This window comes from Pelobates fuscus, chromosome 6, assembly GCF_036172605.1.
Source record: "Pelobates fuscus isolate aPelFus1 chromosome 6, aPelFus1.pri, whole genome shotgun sequence".
NCBI classification, from domain to species: domain Eukaryota; kingdom Metazoa; phylum Chordata; class Amphibia; order Anura; family Pelobatidae; genus Pelobates; species Pelobates fuscus.
In genome coordinates this window covers 222,117,516-222,134,542 of record NC_086322.1, presented here as the reverse complement: position 1 = coordinate 222,134,542, position 17,027 = coordinate 222,117,516, and the positions used below count along the sequence as shown (strand labels likewise).

General features: G+C 40.6%; 1 protein-coding gene across 4 annotated transcripts in view; it reads right to left on the bottom strand.

Annotated features, from left to right (window-relative positions):
* Positions 1 to 17,027, bottom strand: part of PTPN13 (protein tyrosine phosphatase non-receptor type 13) — a 264,870-nt gene that overhangs the window by 168,601 nt on the left and 79,242 nt on the right. For all 4 annotated transcript variants that reach the window (XM_063458775.1, XM_063458777.1, XM_063458776.1 and 1 more), the window contains exon 4: positions 1,533 to 1,702. In XM_063458775.1, coding sequence (XP_063314845.1) covers positions 1,533 to 1,702 — 170 coding nt within the window. The remainder of the gene's footprint in view (positions 1 to 1,532; positions 1,703 to 17,027) is intronic.

Genomic DNA, 17,027 nt, shown 5'->3' with positions numbered 1-17,027 from the left:
AGCACTATAGGGTTAGGAACATAAACATGTATTCCTGACCCTATAGTGTTAAAACTACCATCTAGCCCCCCTGACCCCCTTGTGCCTTTCTAAATATAGTAAAATCTTACTTGTATTCAAGTCTGCAACTCCTGGATGTGCCTCTGTCTGCTGACATCATCAAAAGTGGTGATCTGAGCCAATCCCAGTGCTTCCCCATATGATTGGCTTGGACTGTCTAGTAAGCAGGTCAGGGGCAGAGCCAGCACAAGTCAAACACAGCCCTGGTCAATCAGCATCTCCTCATAGAGATTAATTGAATTAACTAGGTTAGTGAAACCCAACGCACAAATATTGGCGTAAGAGATACAAAATGGTTATGAAAATGATGACGAGACACACAAAGTGAGGTGAAACAATACAAAACAAAAAAAGGTGATAGAGTGAGGGTTAAAGGGACACTATAGTCACCTGAACAACTTTAGCTTAATGAAGCCGTTTTGGTGTATAGAATATGCCCCTGCAGCCTCACTGCTCAATCCTCTGCCATTTAGGAGTTAAATCCCTTTGTTTATGAACCCTAGTCACACCTCCCTGCATGTGACTTGCACAGCCTTCCATAAACACTTCCTGTAAAGAGAGCCCTATTTAGGCTTTCTTTATTGCAAGTTCTGTTTAATTAAGATTTTCTTATCCCCTGCTATGTTAATAGCTTGCTAGACCCTGCAAGAGCCTCCTGTATGTGATTAAAGTTCAATTTAGAGATTGAGATACAATTATGTAAGGTAAATTACATCTGTTTGAAAGTGAAACCAGTTTTTGTTTTTTTTCATGCAGGCTCTGTCAATCATAGCCAAGGGAGGTGTGGTTAGGGCTGCATAAACAGAAACAAAGTGATTTAACTCCTAAATGACAGTGAATTGAGCAGTGAAATTGCAGGGGAATGATCTATACACTAAAACTGCTTTATTTAGCTAAAGTAATTTAGGTGACTATAGTGTTCCTTTAAGAGACACACAAAGGGGTAAAAGAGGATAAAGAGAGACATGCAAGGAAGATCAAGAGATCTACACAAAAAGGTTGGGATTGGGATGGAAAAATCACAGAAATAATTGACAATTCCATTGGAGCACATCTCTTAACCCAGTGTCTGTATTGCTCCATCATCCCCCAGTCAAACTGTCCATATGTGCTTTTGGTGGTCTCAAGAAGCCTAAACTGTCCTTAAGCGCCACAGTGAAAAAGATAAAGAAAACGTTTCCACTCTAGTGTGGCAGAACATTCAATGTCATATACCTACAGTGATGACAGCGGTCGTGAATTAAAATGGTAAAAAATAGCTTTATTTGCATCAAATGGTTTGCATTACGGCTGTAAACACAATGCCAGAAATCTAGTAGACCTGGTCAATAATATGCCACAGTTTCAAAAGATATTTTTGATACAGAAATCTACTACACACACACACCCACGTATCTACTGCTTTGTTCCCCACACTTCCAAAAATATATACATTGTATAGGCAAGATGAAGCACTTTAAAGGGAGAGTTACCTTCTCAATATCTGTGAGTGAAGACAGTGACTTGCTCTGCAGCACTTCAGGGGCAGTGAAGGCACGTAGGTCCTGATTGGAAACATTTTCATCTGTAAATGATATACTTCCAGAGGGCAGCAAAAGGAGAGACCATGGAGAGATGATAAACCCAAGGGCTGCAGGATCAGCTGCATAAAAGATTATCAGTTAGCGTCCATATAATTCATCCTTAACAATAGACATTTAAAGGAATAAAAAACAAACAGAAATACACAAATTTATTTAATCAGATTTTAACTGCTTTTGCAATAATTATTGATTTTATTTTTGCAACTTCCACCTCAATATTATAAAAAAGAGATAAAAAATTATAAAAAAGAGAGATTTTCAACAAATTGGACACTATAACCATATTATTTCATGCACTGCACGAAATTACTAAAATAGGGTGTGGCGTTTGTATAATTTATAAGAAAGCATAACACAGCTTAGGTAACCGAACCAGCACTGCCAGGGTTAAAAAAAAATATACCTTTTAAACCATTATGATCAATCAAATCTGAGTCATGTGATCACGGTAACACCACGATCACATGACTGATCAACTGCAGGGAAACTGCCTGGGTTGTCAATATATAAATATTTAATAGTTCAAATTATACAATAGAGATCAAAATACACTTGGCATTAAAAAATAAATGTATGTATATTTTTCATGGTTAATTCATGGTTGTGAGATCACGTGAACACTGTGACAAAATACGTTCTACAGAATGTGAAGGCCTAATTAATTTGTCAAAGCTTTGAAGTTCTGTTCTTTGTTCATCTCATTTTCTGTGGGTACCTTAAACTATTGTGTACTGTGCTTTTCTGAGATCCAAATAAAATTAACTAAAAAAAAAAAATGCTTCTTTTTAATGTAAAAGTGTTCCATATTAGAGACAACAAACACATGACAAAATATAAAACATCTGTCTATTTTTTCCACTACTTGAATTTAGAATGTTTATTTTTTTATTTATTTTTAACAGTGACTCAATAACTTTAAAGTCACAGACTATGGAAATGTTCTAAAATTATACTAACTTTAGGAGTTGTGTGGTCTAGGACTACTTCCTATTATATTATCTGTGCTGAAACTGCATCAGTATTTTTGTGAAATTCCTTTGTCACTTTCATGTCAATCTAATTCCCCATATGGGTTACAGCATATAACATAATACAAATATACCTTCTAACTACTGTAGTCACATAATACATTCATAAACACTCCACTTATTCAGTATATAATGTTCCCTGTTTAAGCAGAGAATAAGGAATTGGAGTGAGCATAGGGAGGCCCATAAGAGGTTAGTAGTGAATTAAAGAAACACTGCAGCTCATTGAAGTGGTCTGGGTGGGTCTAACAGACAGCCGCTAGAGGGTTTCCGGAATGCAAAGGGTCTTTAGTCCCTTATCTGATGCTGGGCGCCCTCACGGACCTCCAGCGTTAGATTTTCCCCATAGGAAAGCATTGAATAATGCTTTCCTATGGGGAGGTCTAATGCGCGCGCAGCCATTGCCGCTCATGCGCATTAGGTCTCCCTGCTGGCTGATGTCGCCGGAGCGAGGAGAGTGGGCAGAGCCTGACCCAGCGCCGAGGGACATCGGAGCTGGATTTAGGTAAGTGGTGGAATGGGTTTTAACTCCTTCAGCCCAGCTGGAGGGGGGGCACTCCAAGAGCCTATAGTGCCAGGAAAACGGGTTTGATTTCCGGGCACTATAGGATCCCTTTTATGTATTGAAGTCATCACAGAAGCTGTGGAATTTAATGAGTGTCAAATATCTTATAAAGCTGAGGAGCCAACGATTTACAGTATGTATGTTGTTTTTAGGGTTTCTTTTTGATACTTTAAAGATATTTAAAGGGACACTATAGTCACCCAGACCACTTCAGCTCAATGAAGTGGTCTGGGTGCTAGGTCCCTCAGGTTTTAACCCTTCACATGTAAACATAACAGTTTCAGAGAAACTGCTATGTTTACATTTGGGGTTAATCCAGCCTCTAGTGGCTGTCTTCCGGAGAGCCACTAGAGGAGCATCTGCAACGCTGGAGTTGAATTTCGCCTCCATCGCGCAGAGCGTCCATAGGGAAGCATTGAGAAATGCTTTCCTATGGACACTTTGAATGCGCGCGCGGCACTTGCCACGCATACGTATTCAGCTCCAGTGACGTCGGACGGGAAGGAGAGGTCACCAGCGCAGAGTGAGCCCAGTGATGGATTAAAGTAAGTAACTGAAGGGGTTTTAACCCCTTCAGCGCCAACTGAATGGGACCCGGAGGGTGGGGGCACTCTCAGGACACTATAGTGTCAGGAAAACCGCTTTGTTTTCCTGACACTATAGTGATCCTTTAAAGTCAAACTTTTTGGTGACCAGTTAATGTAAGAGCGAGCTTATCACAGATAAATCAAGGATTGTATAGATTTCTAGTAAAGCATTATGTTGCTGTCCCAGAAAAAATTCAGAAGTTTGCCAGGCTGTAAGTCACATCTCCATCACAGACTGGAGGATTAGGGAAAGATTTAATCTAAGATCATCACCACCAGCAGATGATTAGAGCTTCTTACTGGATTCCTGGTGCGAGATGCATTTTGGCACTCTATGCATGTTTCTAGATGCCCTTTGCTAGGTCCTGTAGAGGAAAAAAAACGATGCGTTCCTTCTCCCAATAAAGCAAGTAGGTAGCTTTGCAGTCAGATACCAGATCCATTAAGGACTTTAAGAGGTCTTACATGAAAACCAAACAATACAGAAAAACATTGTAAAGCAGTGTGTCAAAATTCTCACATGTATTTACTAATTTAGTTTTGTTAGTATAAAATGTAAAAAGGCAGGTACCGATGAAATTTGCCTACTGGTCCCTGTGGTTTCCCTGGTGATTACACCATAATTTAGAGTTTTAAAGTGGCACGGTCATGGCCACATCCATTTTTTTTAACCCTCCCCCTAGAAACCTCAAAATGCCCCTATTCCCCCATTTTACTTTTTTTTTTTAATCTTAATTTCGTGCCCGGCCTAGGTCCTGGGCTCCGCCATCTTTGTGTGGGCAGGTAAAGGCCCTGTGGTACACATCATCTCCCACACTAGATAGCACTGTGAAATCCCAGTGAGACACTTGGGCATTCGCTATTTTCCAACATTCGAGCGGGAATTTCGGCAATTCATTTGTCAGAATGTCGAATTAATGCATAGCAATTTTAAATGAACAAACAATTTCTGTATTTGTTTGATCAGTTAGTTATTTTAATGAGAGAGCTACAGGCTCGCAGCTTCCTCCTTGAAATATGGAAAAACAAACTGTACTTGTTCTGTTAGGACGAAATTCTGTAGTTTCGCCAGCGTCCTGTCTAAATGACAGGACATTAGAACAGCGAATGAAGCAACGCGAGAACACAGGAGGAAAGGTGAATATTGTGGGAAAATGTCTTTAATAACAGGAAATGGAGCAAACTTAAGTTCCTCCCTACTTTGTCTTATGTTTTAAAGAAAACTAGATCAGAAAGAAAGAAATGAACAGATCCTGAGAGAGGAAGAGAAAAGGAAGTGATTGTCGAAAGGTAAGTTCAGCATGACAGTGTCGCTTTAATTCTTCACAGCAAAATACATGTTTGAAATAACTACCTAGTTCATCAGTTAACCAGCACTGTCTGGAAGCCATCCAATGAGCTCTTTCCACTCATAACCTCGGAGAACATTTCTAATTTCCAATTCAGGAAACACTCAGGGCCTGCTTTTTGTAAAACAAAATCCTTTATCCTCTACACATCGGAATATGTTTTCAGAGGGCTTGTAAATATCACAGAAACCACTGTTGCCAATATGTTATTGCTAAAACAGAATGTAAAGGAACACTCCAGACGAAAGCACTTCAGTTTGCTGAATTGCTTCATGTGTGAATAGTGTGTCCTTTCTTTTGTTTTCACTTTACGAAATGTACAGGATTTCAATAGAACACGGCACTTTTATAAATTAACCTTGTTACACCACCCTGGCTGCCAATCAGACAATCAGTTCAGTTACGTTTCTTGTAGTTTAACTCAGTGGAACTAAACTCAAGAGGCATCAATTTCCCAGAGCACCTCCCTTAGACTTCTCTTTGACCTACATTGGGAAGTCTGTGATTGGAAAGACACAGAATGTATGGACTGGGTTAGAGGGGAAGAGCTTACAAATGCAGCTTTTGAAAGCGTTTTTTAGATAAACCCTTCTGCCTTTGTTGTGTGTGGCTGACACTCCTTTGGGCAGAGCAAGAAGTCCACCCATGGATTATTCCTTAAACTTAGGTAGATTTGAGTTACATGAAAACATTACTTCTGACATCTGCTTTCCGGGACTGACATCTCAATAAAGATGTCTGGGTGCAGTGGTCCTATTGCTTTAACCCTGCAGTTTTGTTTATTACTTAGAAACTACAATGTTTACACTTCATGGTTATAACCAACTTCAGTGGCGGTCTTCCAGCCACTAGAGGTTCTTCTGCTGCGCTGACCAAGTAAAACATTGTCACATGATGCAGAAGCCTCCATAATAAAGCACTAATTCAATACTTTCCTATGTGGATCTTTAAGTGTTCCTTTAAAGCTATTTTACATTCATCAGAGGTTAAGTAAAGAAATATTGTTAAATCACTAATAATGAAAGGGGAAAAAAAAGCATAAAACATTGCTCTAATAAGAGTTATCATTGGTATAAGATGTTGGATGTTGTAAGATGACCACTGTTTTATAGTTTTGTAAATAAAATATGCAACGCTGTCATACGTGTAACAAGGTGATTTTCTTGTTTACATAGTACAAGATGAAGCATGCCCTTAATCTCGACTACACCTTTCACACTGCATAATACATATTGCACGTAATTAAATCAATCCAAATGATGACACAGTTTGGGTTTGGCTACCTCACCATATTATCTCCACATTCCAAGTATATAATTTGTGTATTGTAAACTTGCGTAATATCTACTGTATACATACAATTGGGAATATCTGCAAGTACATGGTTTTCTTCTGAAACTTCACCATGATTTACAATTTGTTATAAACTGTTTAACCTCTAGTGACCAGACCGTTTTTCAATTTTCTTACAGTTAAGGACCAGGTCTGTTTTTACATTTGTGCTGTGTTTGTGTTTAGCTGCAATTTCCTCTTACTCATTTACTGTACCCACACATTATATACCGGTTTTCTCGCCAATAAATGGTCTTTCTAAAGATACCATTATTTTCATCATATCATATAATTTACTATATTTTTTTTTTTTTTATAAAATATGATGAAAAAAAAGTAAAAAAACAAAAACAAAAACACACACTTATGCTAAGACCGCCAAAATCTGTTGCGCATCTACAACCGTCAAAAAACACCCTTGCTAAATAGTTTCTAAATTGAGTCATGAGTTTAGAAATGCCCAATGTCAACATGTTCTTCGCTTTTTTTTTGGAAAGTTATAGGGCTATAAGAAGTTGCCTTCACGAGGCAAGGAACCTTGCTTTATACCCCTGAAGACGTTCAAAGGTGTCACGAACGTGGGCTATAGGCCCAGCCGAGACAATGGGGAGAGTGTGGAAGTGACAGGGTTAATGACACCAGACCCCTGGTTACCTGTTGCTAGTCCCAGCAACCACTCAATTAACCCCTGCAATCCCTTCTACACTAACCCCCTTAGTACACACTTTACTGCCACCACCAAGACTTTTAAACCCGGGCGTCTTAGGTTACCCCACACACAGGAGAATTCTAGGATCACAGTTCTACTTTTACTAATCAAACACTTATAATTAACCCTTTTTGGTAACGTTTTTACCTGAGCTCTCTGGAGAGTAAAGCTCGTAGAAAACAGAGACCCAAGCTGATTAATTAAACATTTAATCTGACAAAAAAGATTCACAGTGCTGAGTACAAAATACAGAAATAAATGACATACAGATAACAAATTGCAAAACAGTACATAAAATAAAATAGGAGAAAACACAAGAAATTCCTTACATATATTTACCCTATATAGAATTCTTGTGGGAGTCTTAGATGGTATTGATCTCCTAGAAGTTACTGACAAAAAGAAAAATGAATACTGCCTCTGGATAGTCCAGCACCCTCATTATATATCTAAAACTAGTTGTTGCTCAGTGGGCAGACCCATGAGGGAGGGGAATCAGAGGGGGTTGGTCTGGCAGTCTATTGCCCACTCTATGAAATTCCTTGTGTCCAGCTCTGGTGATGGCTATCTAGATGTTTTATGGTCTAGGCCTGGTGCAAGATCAAAGACCACAATAAATGCCATCCCAAGGTTTACAAAAAAACAACTCTTAACATATATAAACACACATCAAACAAGAACTCATGCTTTTGGCATGACAAAAGGATATTGAACGAAATGCGTAGGGCTATTTTTAGTGTATAGCGTGGATTTATGTTTATTTATATTTTATTGGTTCTTATCCACGGTTTCCTGGTTTTCCTGTTCTTCTGGATCCTAAGACCGGAATATCTGACAGATTGTGATGTGCCTATTTGCCACCTTTATCCTGTAAGTGTGCCTTGTATTAAAGAACTGTTATTTTATTTGGAAACTCTGCACTACTATTTCCTTTTTTCCTTTCCTTACATGCAACAATGTTCCATAAGTCCTGAGGCTACCTAAAGATCACATAGTGATATGCCTACAATCAATGTTGGTTATTGAGTGCTACCTTTTCTATATATTTTTTAAAGACCAGGAGGAGTCCTTTATCTACAATACCATCAGTTAATAGGGTAATTGTTGTTTAATTTGACCTATTACCCACTTAGTGTGTTTTTCTCAACTAATAGGTGTTTCTGTACATACTATATTTTGCTATATAACACTTTGCTATTTCCAAAATTAACGCAGGTTACATTGTAACACTGATATCTGTCAGGGATCCCTGAATAACCCTTCACATGAATATATATATATTTTTTAAAGAAGGTATTAAACTTGGGGTATTTTGACTCTTTTCATGCAACCATTTTACCACCAGTCTATGCCAACTTAAAAAAAAAAAAAAAATTGGTGATTTTTTTTGACACCCATTGCAATTTAAAAATACATGTACGGAGAACTTTATGGGTTACTGCCAAAGAACACCCCGATATGTGTTCAGCAACATCTCCCGAGTACAGTGATACCCCCCATGTATAGGTGTGTCTCTGAGGGCTAACAGACCTTATTTGGAGGGTGTGCATCCCAGTTTTTCAACTTGGGGTTTTCACAGCTGCTCATCATGCACCCATGTCCTATTTGGGACATTTATGAAGACGGCCAATGTAATTTACCCGCAACAAACCATATATTTTTGAGTAGACACCCTAGGGTATTTCAAATGGTGGTATTTTAACACTTTCCATGCACTTCCAGTCTTTGTCAAACTTTTGGGTAGTCATTTTTTTGTTATTTTTTTTCAACACATTGTACTTTAGGCATGGATTCTCAGCTTCTGTTATATATTCCTGCCAAAGAACATCCCAATATGTGTTCAGCAACATCTCCTGAGTACAACAGTGCCCCCAATGTACAGGTTTTAAGGGGTTTTGCAAACGTACAGGGATCAAATGTAGGGCTTTCCCCTTTTCCATGTTTGCACATTAAATTTTGCCAGATTGGTTTTCTGGGCCTATGTTGCCTTTGAGAATGTATAGTAATCTATCTATCTATCTATCTATATATACATACATACACACACACATATACACACACATACATACACACATAATATGTATATACACACACTTATTTCCTATATATGTATAATATATTACAATTAAAGCATTTTATAATATATTATACATATTTAATTTAATTATAAATGTATTTTGAGATATATGTGTATATATATCAAAGTACACCTTTAATGAAATCATATATATGCATAATATATTATAAAATGCTTTAATTATTTTATAACATATTATACGTACGTAGTACATCCACGGTCGTTAGAAGGAAATTATATTTCTATGTATAACCCCTTAAGTGTATTTTGATATAAATATATCAAAATACAGTTAGAATAAAATTCTACATATATAAAAAAAAAAAAGTACATTTAAATTTTATATGATATATATATATATATATATGTATTAAGGCAGTTTGGCCTGTATTTGTGGGAGGGGCTTAAATTAATTCACTCCCCTATACAAGGGACACCACTTACCTGACTTCTATCGCTTGAGGTCAGCATCAGAATGATTTCCACTTCCGGGTCATCCAGACACCATTTTACCTGATTACTCCATGAGGTTTTCTAAGCTGGGCTGTGTCAGGAATCCAGCCACAGGCTTTCCCGGCCTACCACCTTCTTTCTTCAATCCATCGCCGTGGATGGTGTCCAAGTGACTCACAAACCGTAAGTCAACCTACCCGTTACGCCAGGCATCAGCCCCACGGCACCATGCACGGGTCAGGTCCTCACTTTACGGCTGCATTTTGTCTGTCTATTCTAAAACCATTGCATGTTCATGCATATCATTCGTTTAAACCCCCTACCGGTCTTTGGGTGTACTACAGTCTTCTTAGACATTATCGCATTTCATGTACAAACCAACAAACTACTGCATTTTCGCCTACACACTGACCCCTACCGGTCATTCGGTGTACTACAGGCTTCTCAGACATTATTGCATTTCATGTACAAACCAACGAACCACCGCATTTTTCACCTACACACTGACCCCTATCGGTCATTCGGTGTACTACAGGCTTCTTAGACTTTTTTTGCATTTTCATGTACAAACCAATAAACCACTGCATTTTCACCTACACACTGACCCCTACCGGTTTTTAGTGTACTACAGGCTTCTTAGACATTATCGCATTTCATGTACAAATCAACGAACCACTGCATTTGCGCCTACACACTGACCCCTACTGGTCTTTTGGTGTACTACAGGCTTCTTAGACGTTATTGCTTTTCATGTACAAAACAATAAACCACTGCATTTTCGCCTACATGCTGACCCCTGCCGGTCAATCAGTATACTACAGGCTTCTCAGACTTTATTTCACTTCATAAGCAAACACACTCACTACAGCATTTTCACTTTTATACTGACTCCTATCTGTCAAACAGTAGGATTAACCCCTTAAGGACACATGACATGTGTGACATGTCATGATTCCCTTTTATTCCAGAAGTTTGGACCTTAAGGGGTTAAAGGGTATTTTTAACATACAATCAGCATTTCTGACCCCTACTTGTCAACAGCAAAACTGTCTTCACATGTCATGTACAATTTACCAGCCAATATAAATTACACATAAGATTGTTTTAAACATAACCATAAACCATAAATTAAACTCCAGCACGGGCTCAACTTCAGGTTTAATTCACAATAATTTACATTTCACATCAAGACCAACAGTGGTTCTATCAACACTGCCACCTACAGATCTGTCAAGTACATTGACAATTTTCATGTGCACTTGCGTTTTGCAACACCATGTTCACTGACCCCTACCATTCAATACAACAATTCACATAGCAAGTACTATATCAACATCTGGTATAAACACATATATTATTACACAGTAGCAGACGCATCTGTATATACGTAACTGGTAATTTAGTTCACATACATTTTTCACAGCACGCTGCTCACACAACAGACTTTCCCCTAGCAAGGGGACATACAACTTACAAGGTGGGGACAGACCACTTTTTCACTTGTACATACGGCACGTAATGGATTAAGATTGATACATATTTAACCAGTATGGCTACGATGTTTAATATTTACACATCACGGCACTTTTCACATATACTGTACGTATTAAGATAAGCTTGGTCTATGCCACATTTCCTTATGCCATACGGTTTTATCCATTCAGGTTACAGTTACTACTAAAAAACCTATATGGATTGTCAGGTTCAATACCATACTACCAGGTACATACACCTGCTCACGTAGTTATCCATCTCTTACCTTCCCTGGAATAGTAATAGCGTACTGGCAATTAGGGTTCTAGGGCCCAATAGGTATTACCCCCTTTTTTCTCTGCATTATGCTTCGGTTAGTGGTCCCGCAAGGCCAACACCCCGCCTCACACTCGGAGGCATACACCCCTCGGGCCACTCGTGAGCTAGCCGCCTCGCATTGTATCATAGAGAGGGCCTCACCTGTCACTCCCGTTCCTATTTTCTGGTTACTGTCACCGAGAGGCCAACATCCTGCCACAACGTTCGGTGGCCACACAAAATCTCTCGCGCCAAGCATAGATAGAGCCTCTCAAGCCACTTGGCAACTAGCAGGGCCTCACCAGTCACCAAAAAAAAAAAAAACCACCAAGCCTAATCGTTTCGCCTTACGGCTTAGCTAGCAAGCCAGTACAAGACCCCTGGGTACAAATAATAATTGCAATCTTTATTTAAGTATTTCTCAAAAAGATGGTGAAGAATCACCTCTTCCTAGCACCCCGGCTAGAATTGATACACCTTCAAGCAGAGGAGATGTTGCTAGTCCAGCAGCAATCAGATCCTGGACGATCCCACACATTACCACCGACCTAAGGAGGTGACAAATCCCCTACCATGCTACAGCATGGAAAGCAAAGTTATTAAACTCCTCCATACATCAACGGACAACATGGAGGCAGGGGAAGGCCCAGCTACACCAACTCAGGTGACACCCAGGCCATGCTAGCCTCACTCATAAACTCATGAGCCAAAAAATTTATGACAGACTGGCAATCTCGAGTCGGTCACCACAGCCCTCACAAGGCTGGGCCTCACGCTACTGTACAACCAGCACCAACCGAAACTCGATTACCTGGTACAATCAATTCTTATGACACACAAGACGTTAACCCTGCACGTATGATCCCAGCACATTGGGGAAGCAAGGCATATATATGTATGATGATGTATCTGTGATGGTCAGATCCAGGGATTCCAGGTAAATCAGGAACTGACAATCCCTTGGTTGGGTTGGCATTTGGAATATGTAGAGATGATTATTCGTGCCGGTACCCATACAGAAGGGATTTTGTTTCCAAACAAATGGACGAGCACTCTGTCTCCAGGTACCAGCACCTCTGAACTACCAGAGACAATTGATATGAGTAGTTGCATTGCATATAGACTGTTGCATATATGTTCAAATGGTTCAGGGCACATGACAAACCATGTGTCCCAATACAACTTACAAATAACGTACTCACCATCTGTACACACCAATGCATTTTCAACACTACTGACTCATCACCCTTAAATACTTGTAGTCGATTTACTAAAGCTCTGGAGCTTCAAAGGGCTCCCATACAGGTATCATAAATACACCTTCAAGGAATATAGCATGCCCTCACTTACAGTCAGCACAACAGAACCATTGGCTGTAAACACACTCATAGCCAAGATTTGCAGAGGGGTCTTCCAATCTCCATTTACAGCATGGCACCAAACACAAACACATTGGTATTGTCACAAGGAATCTTCCCTTAAACAAAGACTAACCATAGACTTATTGGCACCACACACCTCCGCTACCCCAAGTCTCAACTCCCTCATACCCTCCGAGGAGTTTCCTTACTATACAACACCATTGATCTACCTTTACAGCTATCACTCAAGCATGGGTTGAAGCTTGGTTAAGTAAGACCAATATCATCAACGCAGTAAACGACTAACATCTACCCTACACACTGGCACTTACATGGCATAAAATGGGCAATCCTTTCCCCGCTCAACTTTAAGGCTACAGACTAGCCTACTATCGATATTCGCAGATACTCTCTACTGGTTATGATAGCATATTCCAGAGGCCTTACAGTCATACACTATCCAGAAGACTTCTTGTTGATCAAAGATAAAATTTTTCACCAGAAGCCTCACGGCAGCTTAGCCTGGTTGACCACTTGGGCGTCCCAGTACCCCATAAGAAACAGAAGGCCCAGACACTATCATCACATTACTAGGCATACGACTTGAGTACTTGAGTCGGCATCCATACACGCAAGTTACAACAAGACAAATAGGGAACATTCTCAACTACATCAATCACTACCTCCTGCTTAGTACTTACAACTGCAAGGAACTACAATCCCTACCAGGCTCCTTAATTTTGCCATGCCAATCATACCACAAGACCACGCTTTCACATCCAGAGTACTTTCCCCTTTTTTCCACACTTCCAATATGACGATCAGAGTATGTCCCTAGACACCCCAGCAACAGCAGACCTGCACATGGGGGGGGGGGGGAGGGATTTCTTAACCACTTGGCATGGTAAAAGCATGTTCCTTCCAGGATTGTCTGACACTTCTCGAACCAGATGGTCAGACGCGGCATCTACCACGGGTTTGGCAGCGATCTATGGGGAATGATTGCTTTGGAGCGGTTGGCCATGGCATCCAGGTTTGGACATTTTTCCACCACCTCAGCCCCTTTGGGGGATCTACCCCATTGTAGAAGCTGCTGTGGCATGGGGTAAATCATGGTCAGGGTCATCAATCCGTTGTTACTCAGACAACTAAACACATGTCATATCATCAACAAACGCCACTACTCATCCATAAGGTCATGATATTTCTGGGGAACTCACTTGGTTGGCCACTTATCACATTTATTGTACTTTCATGTACCAGGCGGGGGTATACATCCCTGCCGACAATTGTCTCATTTATATTCCAGGCATGTTCATCATACGCTTCCTACAGCCGCCCATACATTCACGGCCACACTTTCATTCCAGAGACAAAATATTGGATTAGACATACTCATGCAGCATAGCATGCACTATCCCACCTTTCGTCCCATACTTGTAGAACGCATAACACAGCTTTTCACCTGGCTTAAAGAATCTCATTGGAACACGACATAGCTCAACCTGTGTCATAACATTTCTCCTAGGTTTTGCTTCTTTTTGCCACCTTAAACTATCTCACACACCATTAATTATATATTTTACAGGCATTCAACAACACAGGATAACCTATGGCCAAAACTACCATAACATCATGCTATCATACCAGACAAGAATATACTCAGAGGTTTTCAGGAATCCATTCCCCCACGTTCCTCTCAGAGATTACCAATAGCCATCCAACTTTTCATCCTTATCGGACCTATTAGATCTACAACCATTCAATTATACTACCAAGTCGACCATTACCAGCCATGCACATTGCCTTTTATGCCTTTCTCGGGCCAGAGAATCCACTGCCATCACCACCACTCAGACAGATCATTGTCTTCAACGATCCCACGTACGTAAACACATATATCATTACCTATTGGCTCTACCACATTCCGAAACGAGTCAACACGCACCAACAGTAGATATAACATACTATCCTACCCACAACAAATGGTGTCCACTTTCGGTCCTAGATTCCTACCTTCAAAATCCTTCCAGGAATTAAATACTGTAATGCATTTAAGGAAATGTCTGGTTCATTTGTATATATTTGTTAACTGTATTAAATCTTTGATTATTCATTTTTGCCCTCTTTATTTACAGGCCTACCGTATCGTCGGTACACCACAACTGACTTGCTCCCTTTATACTATTCTTATGCTGGATCCTTACTCCATATACGGCTATTTGCCCCTTACACAAGTATTAAGGCCGTTTGGCCTGTATTTGTGGGAGGGGCTTAAATTAATTCACTCCCCTATATAAGGGACACCCCTTACCTGACTCCTATCGCTTGAGGTCAGCATCAGAATGACACTCCCACCCACTCCTCATTTCAACACTTTCTCTTTTCTTTCCATTTACTTTCTTACTCCTTGGTGGGCCCTCTTTTTAGGCCTACCGTATAGTCGGTCTCGGCACACCACAACCGACTAGCTCCCTTTACACTATCCTACGCTTATGCTGGATCCTTACTCCATATACGGCTATTTGCCCCATACACAAATATATATATATATATATATATATATATATATATATATATATATATATATATATATATATATATATATATATATATATATATATATATATATATATATATATATATATATATATATATATACACACACACACACATATATATGTATTTTATTATTTATTCCCTTTTACTTTTTTTTTCTTTTTTTTTACTTTTTCCACCAGCAGGGGGATTGCCGGTCAGCACTGTGGACACCTATTGCGGCCATGTGACCGCTCTTTTAGAGCGGTCACATGGCCCCTGGGGGTCCTAAATTGCAGAGGGGGGACTGTCTGGGCTGCTCACTTTAGCATTTTCCAGGTCTTTTCAGAGCTTGTCAGGGCTCCTTGTGTGCCAATCCACTATGCGTAGCAGATGGGTGGCCTTGTAGTAAAGGGGAATCGATGGGAGGCCCACCCCTACCATTCGTTTAGGGAGAGACAAGAACGCCCGGTTTACTTTGGGCGGTCACGATTTCCAGACAAACTTGATCATCGCGGTGGTGGGTGATTGACAGAACTCCTTAGGTAAAGAAATTGGAATGGTCTGGAATAAGTAGAGCAGTTGCGGCAACAGGCTTAGTTTCAAGGCATTGATTCTTCCGAACCATGAGATGCAGAGGCTGCCCCAGGTCGCCAAGTCAGCCGGTAAGGTGTGGAGAATGGGTGCAAAGTTCTCCTGATAGAGGTGCATCATGTCTTTGGTTAGCCATATACCAAGATATTTAATTCAGACCACACTCCATTTAAAGGGGAACTGCGCCTTGAGCTGGGCTGTTTCCCTTCTAGAGAGGGCAGAGTCTCTGATTTATCTAGAAAGAAGGCCATATTCCCGGAATCTGGCAAGCAGGTTCGATAGCGAAATTAACAGGCTATCGAAGAAAAAAAGCAGATCGTCGGCATAGGCAACTACCCGCTGTTCTTGCTGTCCACAGGAGAGTCCTGATATACCCCCATACTCCTCCTGACTGCTCCAAGGAAAGGTTCCAGGGAGAGGGCAAACAGGAGGGGGGACAGAGGCAGCCTTGTCTCGTGCCATTCCGGATATTAAAAAGTTGCGACAAGGCCCCATTGACCCGTAATCTAGCAGTGGGTGTCATGTACAGGGAGGCGATACAGGTCAGCATATTCGGTTTGAAACCCATCGCACGAAGTGTCGCCAGCATGAATTGCCAGTCCACCCGGTCGAATGTCTTTTGGCCGACGTAGAGAGGAGGAGGGCTCTAAGGTTGGTACTCCATACCACGTGGATCACATTGGGGGCCCTGATGGTGTTATCCCTCGCCTCTCTGCCTGGGATAAAGCCCACTTGATCCGGGTGAACCAAGTGTGGCAGCACTCTGCCCACTCGTAAGGCCAGGATCTTTGTATACAACTTCAAATCGGGAGATCGGCCAATAATTTGAGCAGTTGGCTGGGTCCTTCCCTTCCTTCAGGATTAGAGTAATGGTCGCTGCCAGGTGGTCTGCCGGAAGTTGACCACCGTCCAGGAGGGAGTTAAGGCTTTTCAGTAGATGTGGCAGCAGGAGTTACTGCAACATTGTATAGTACTTAACTGGGAGGCCAGACGTCCAGCA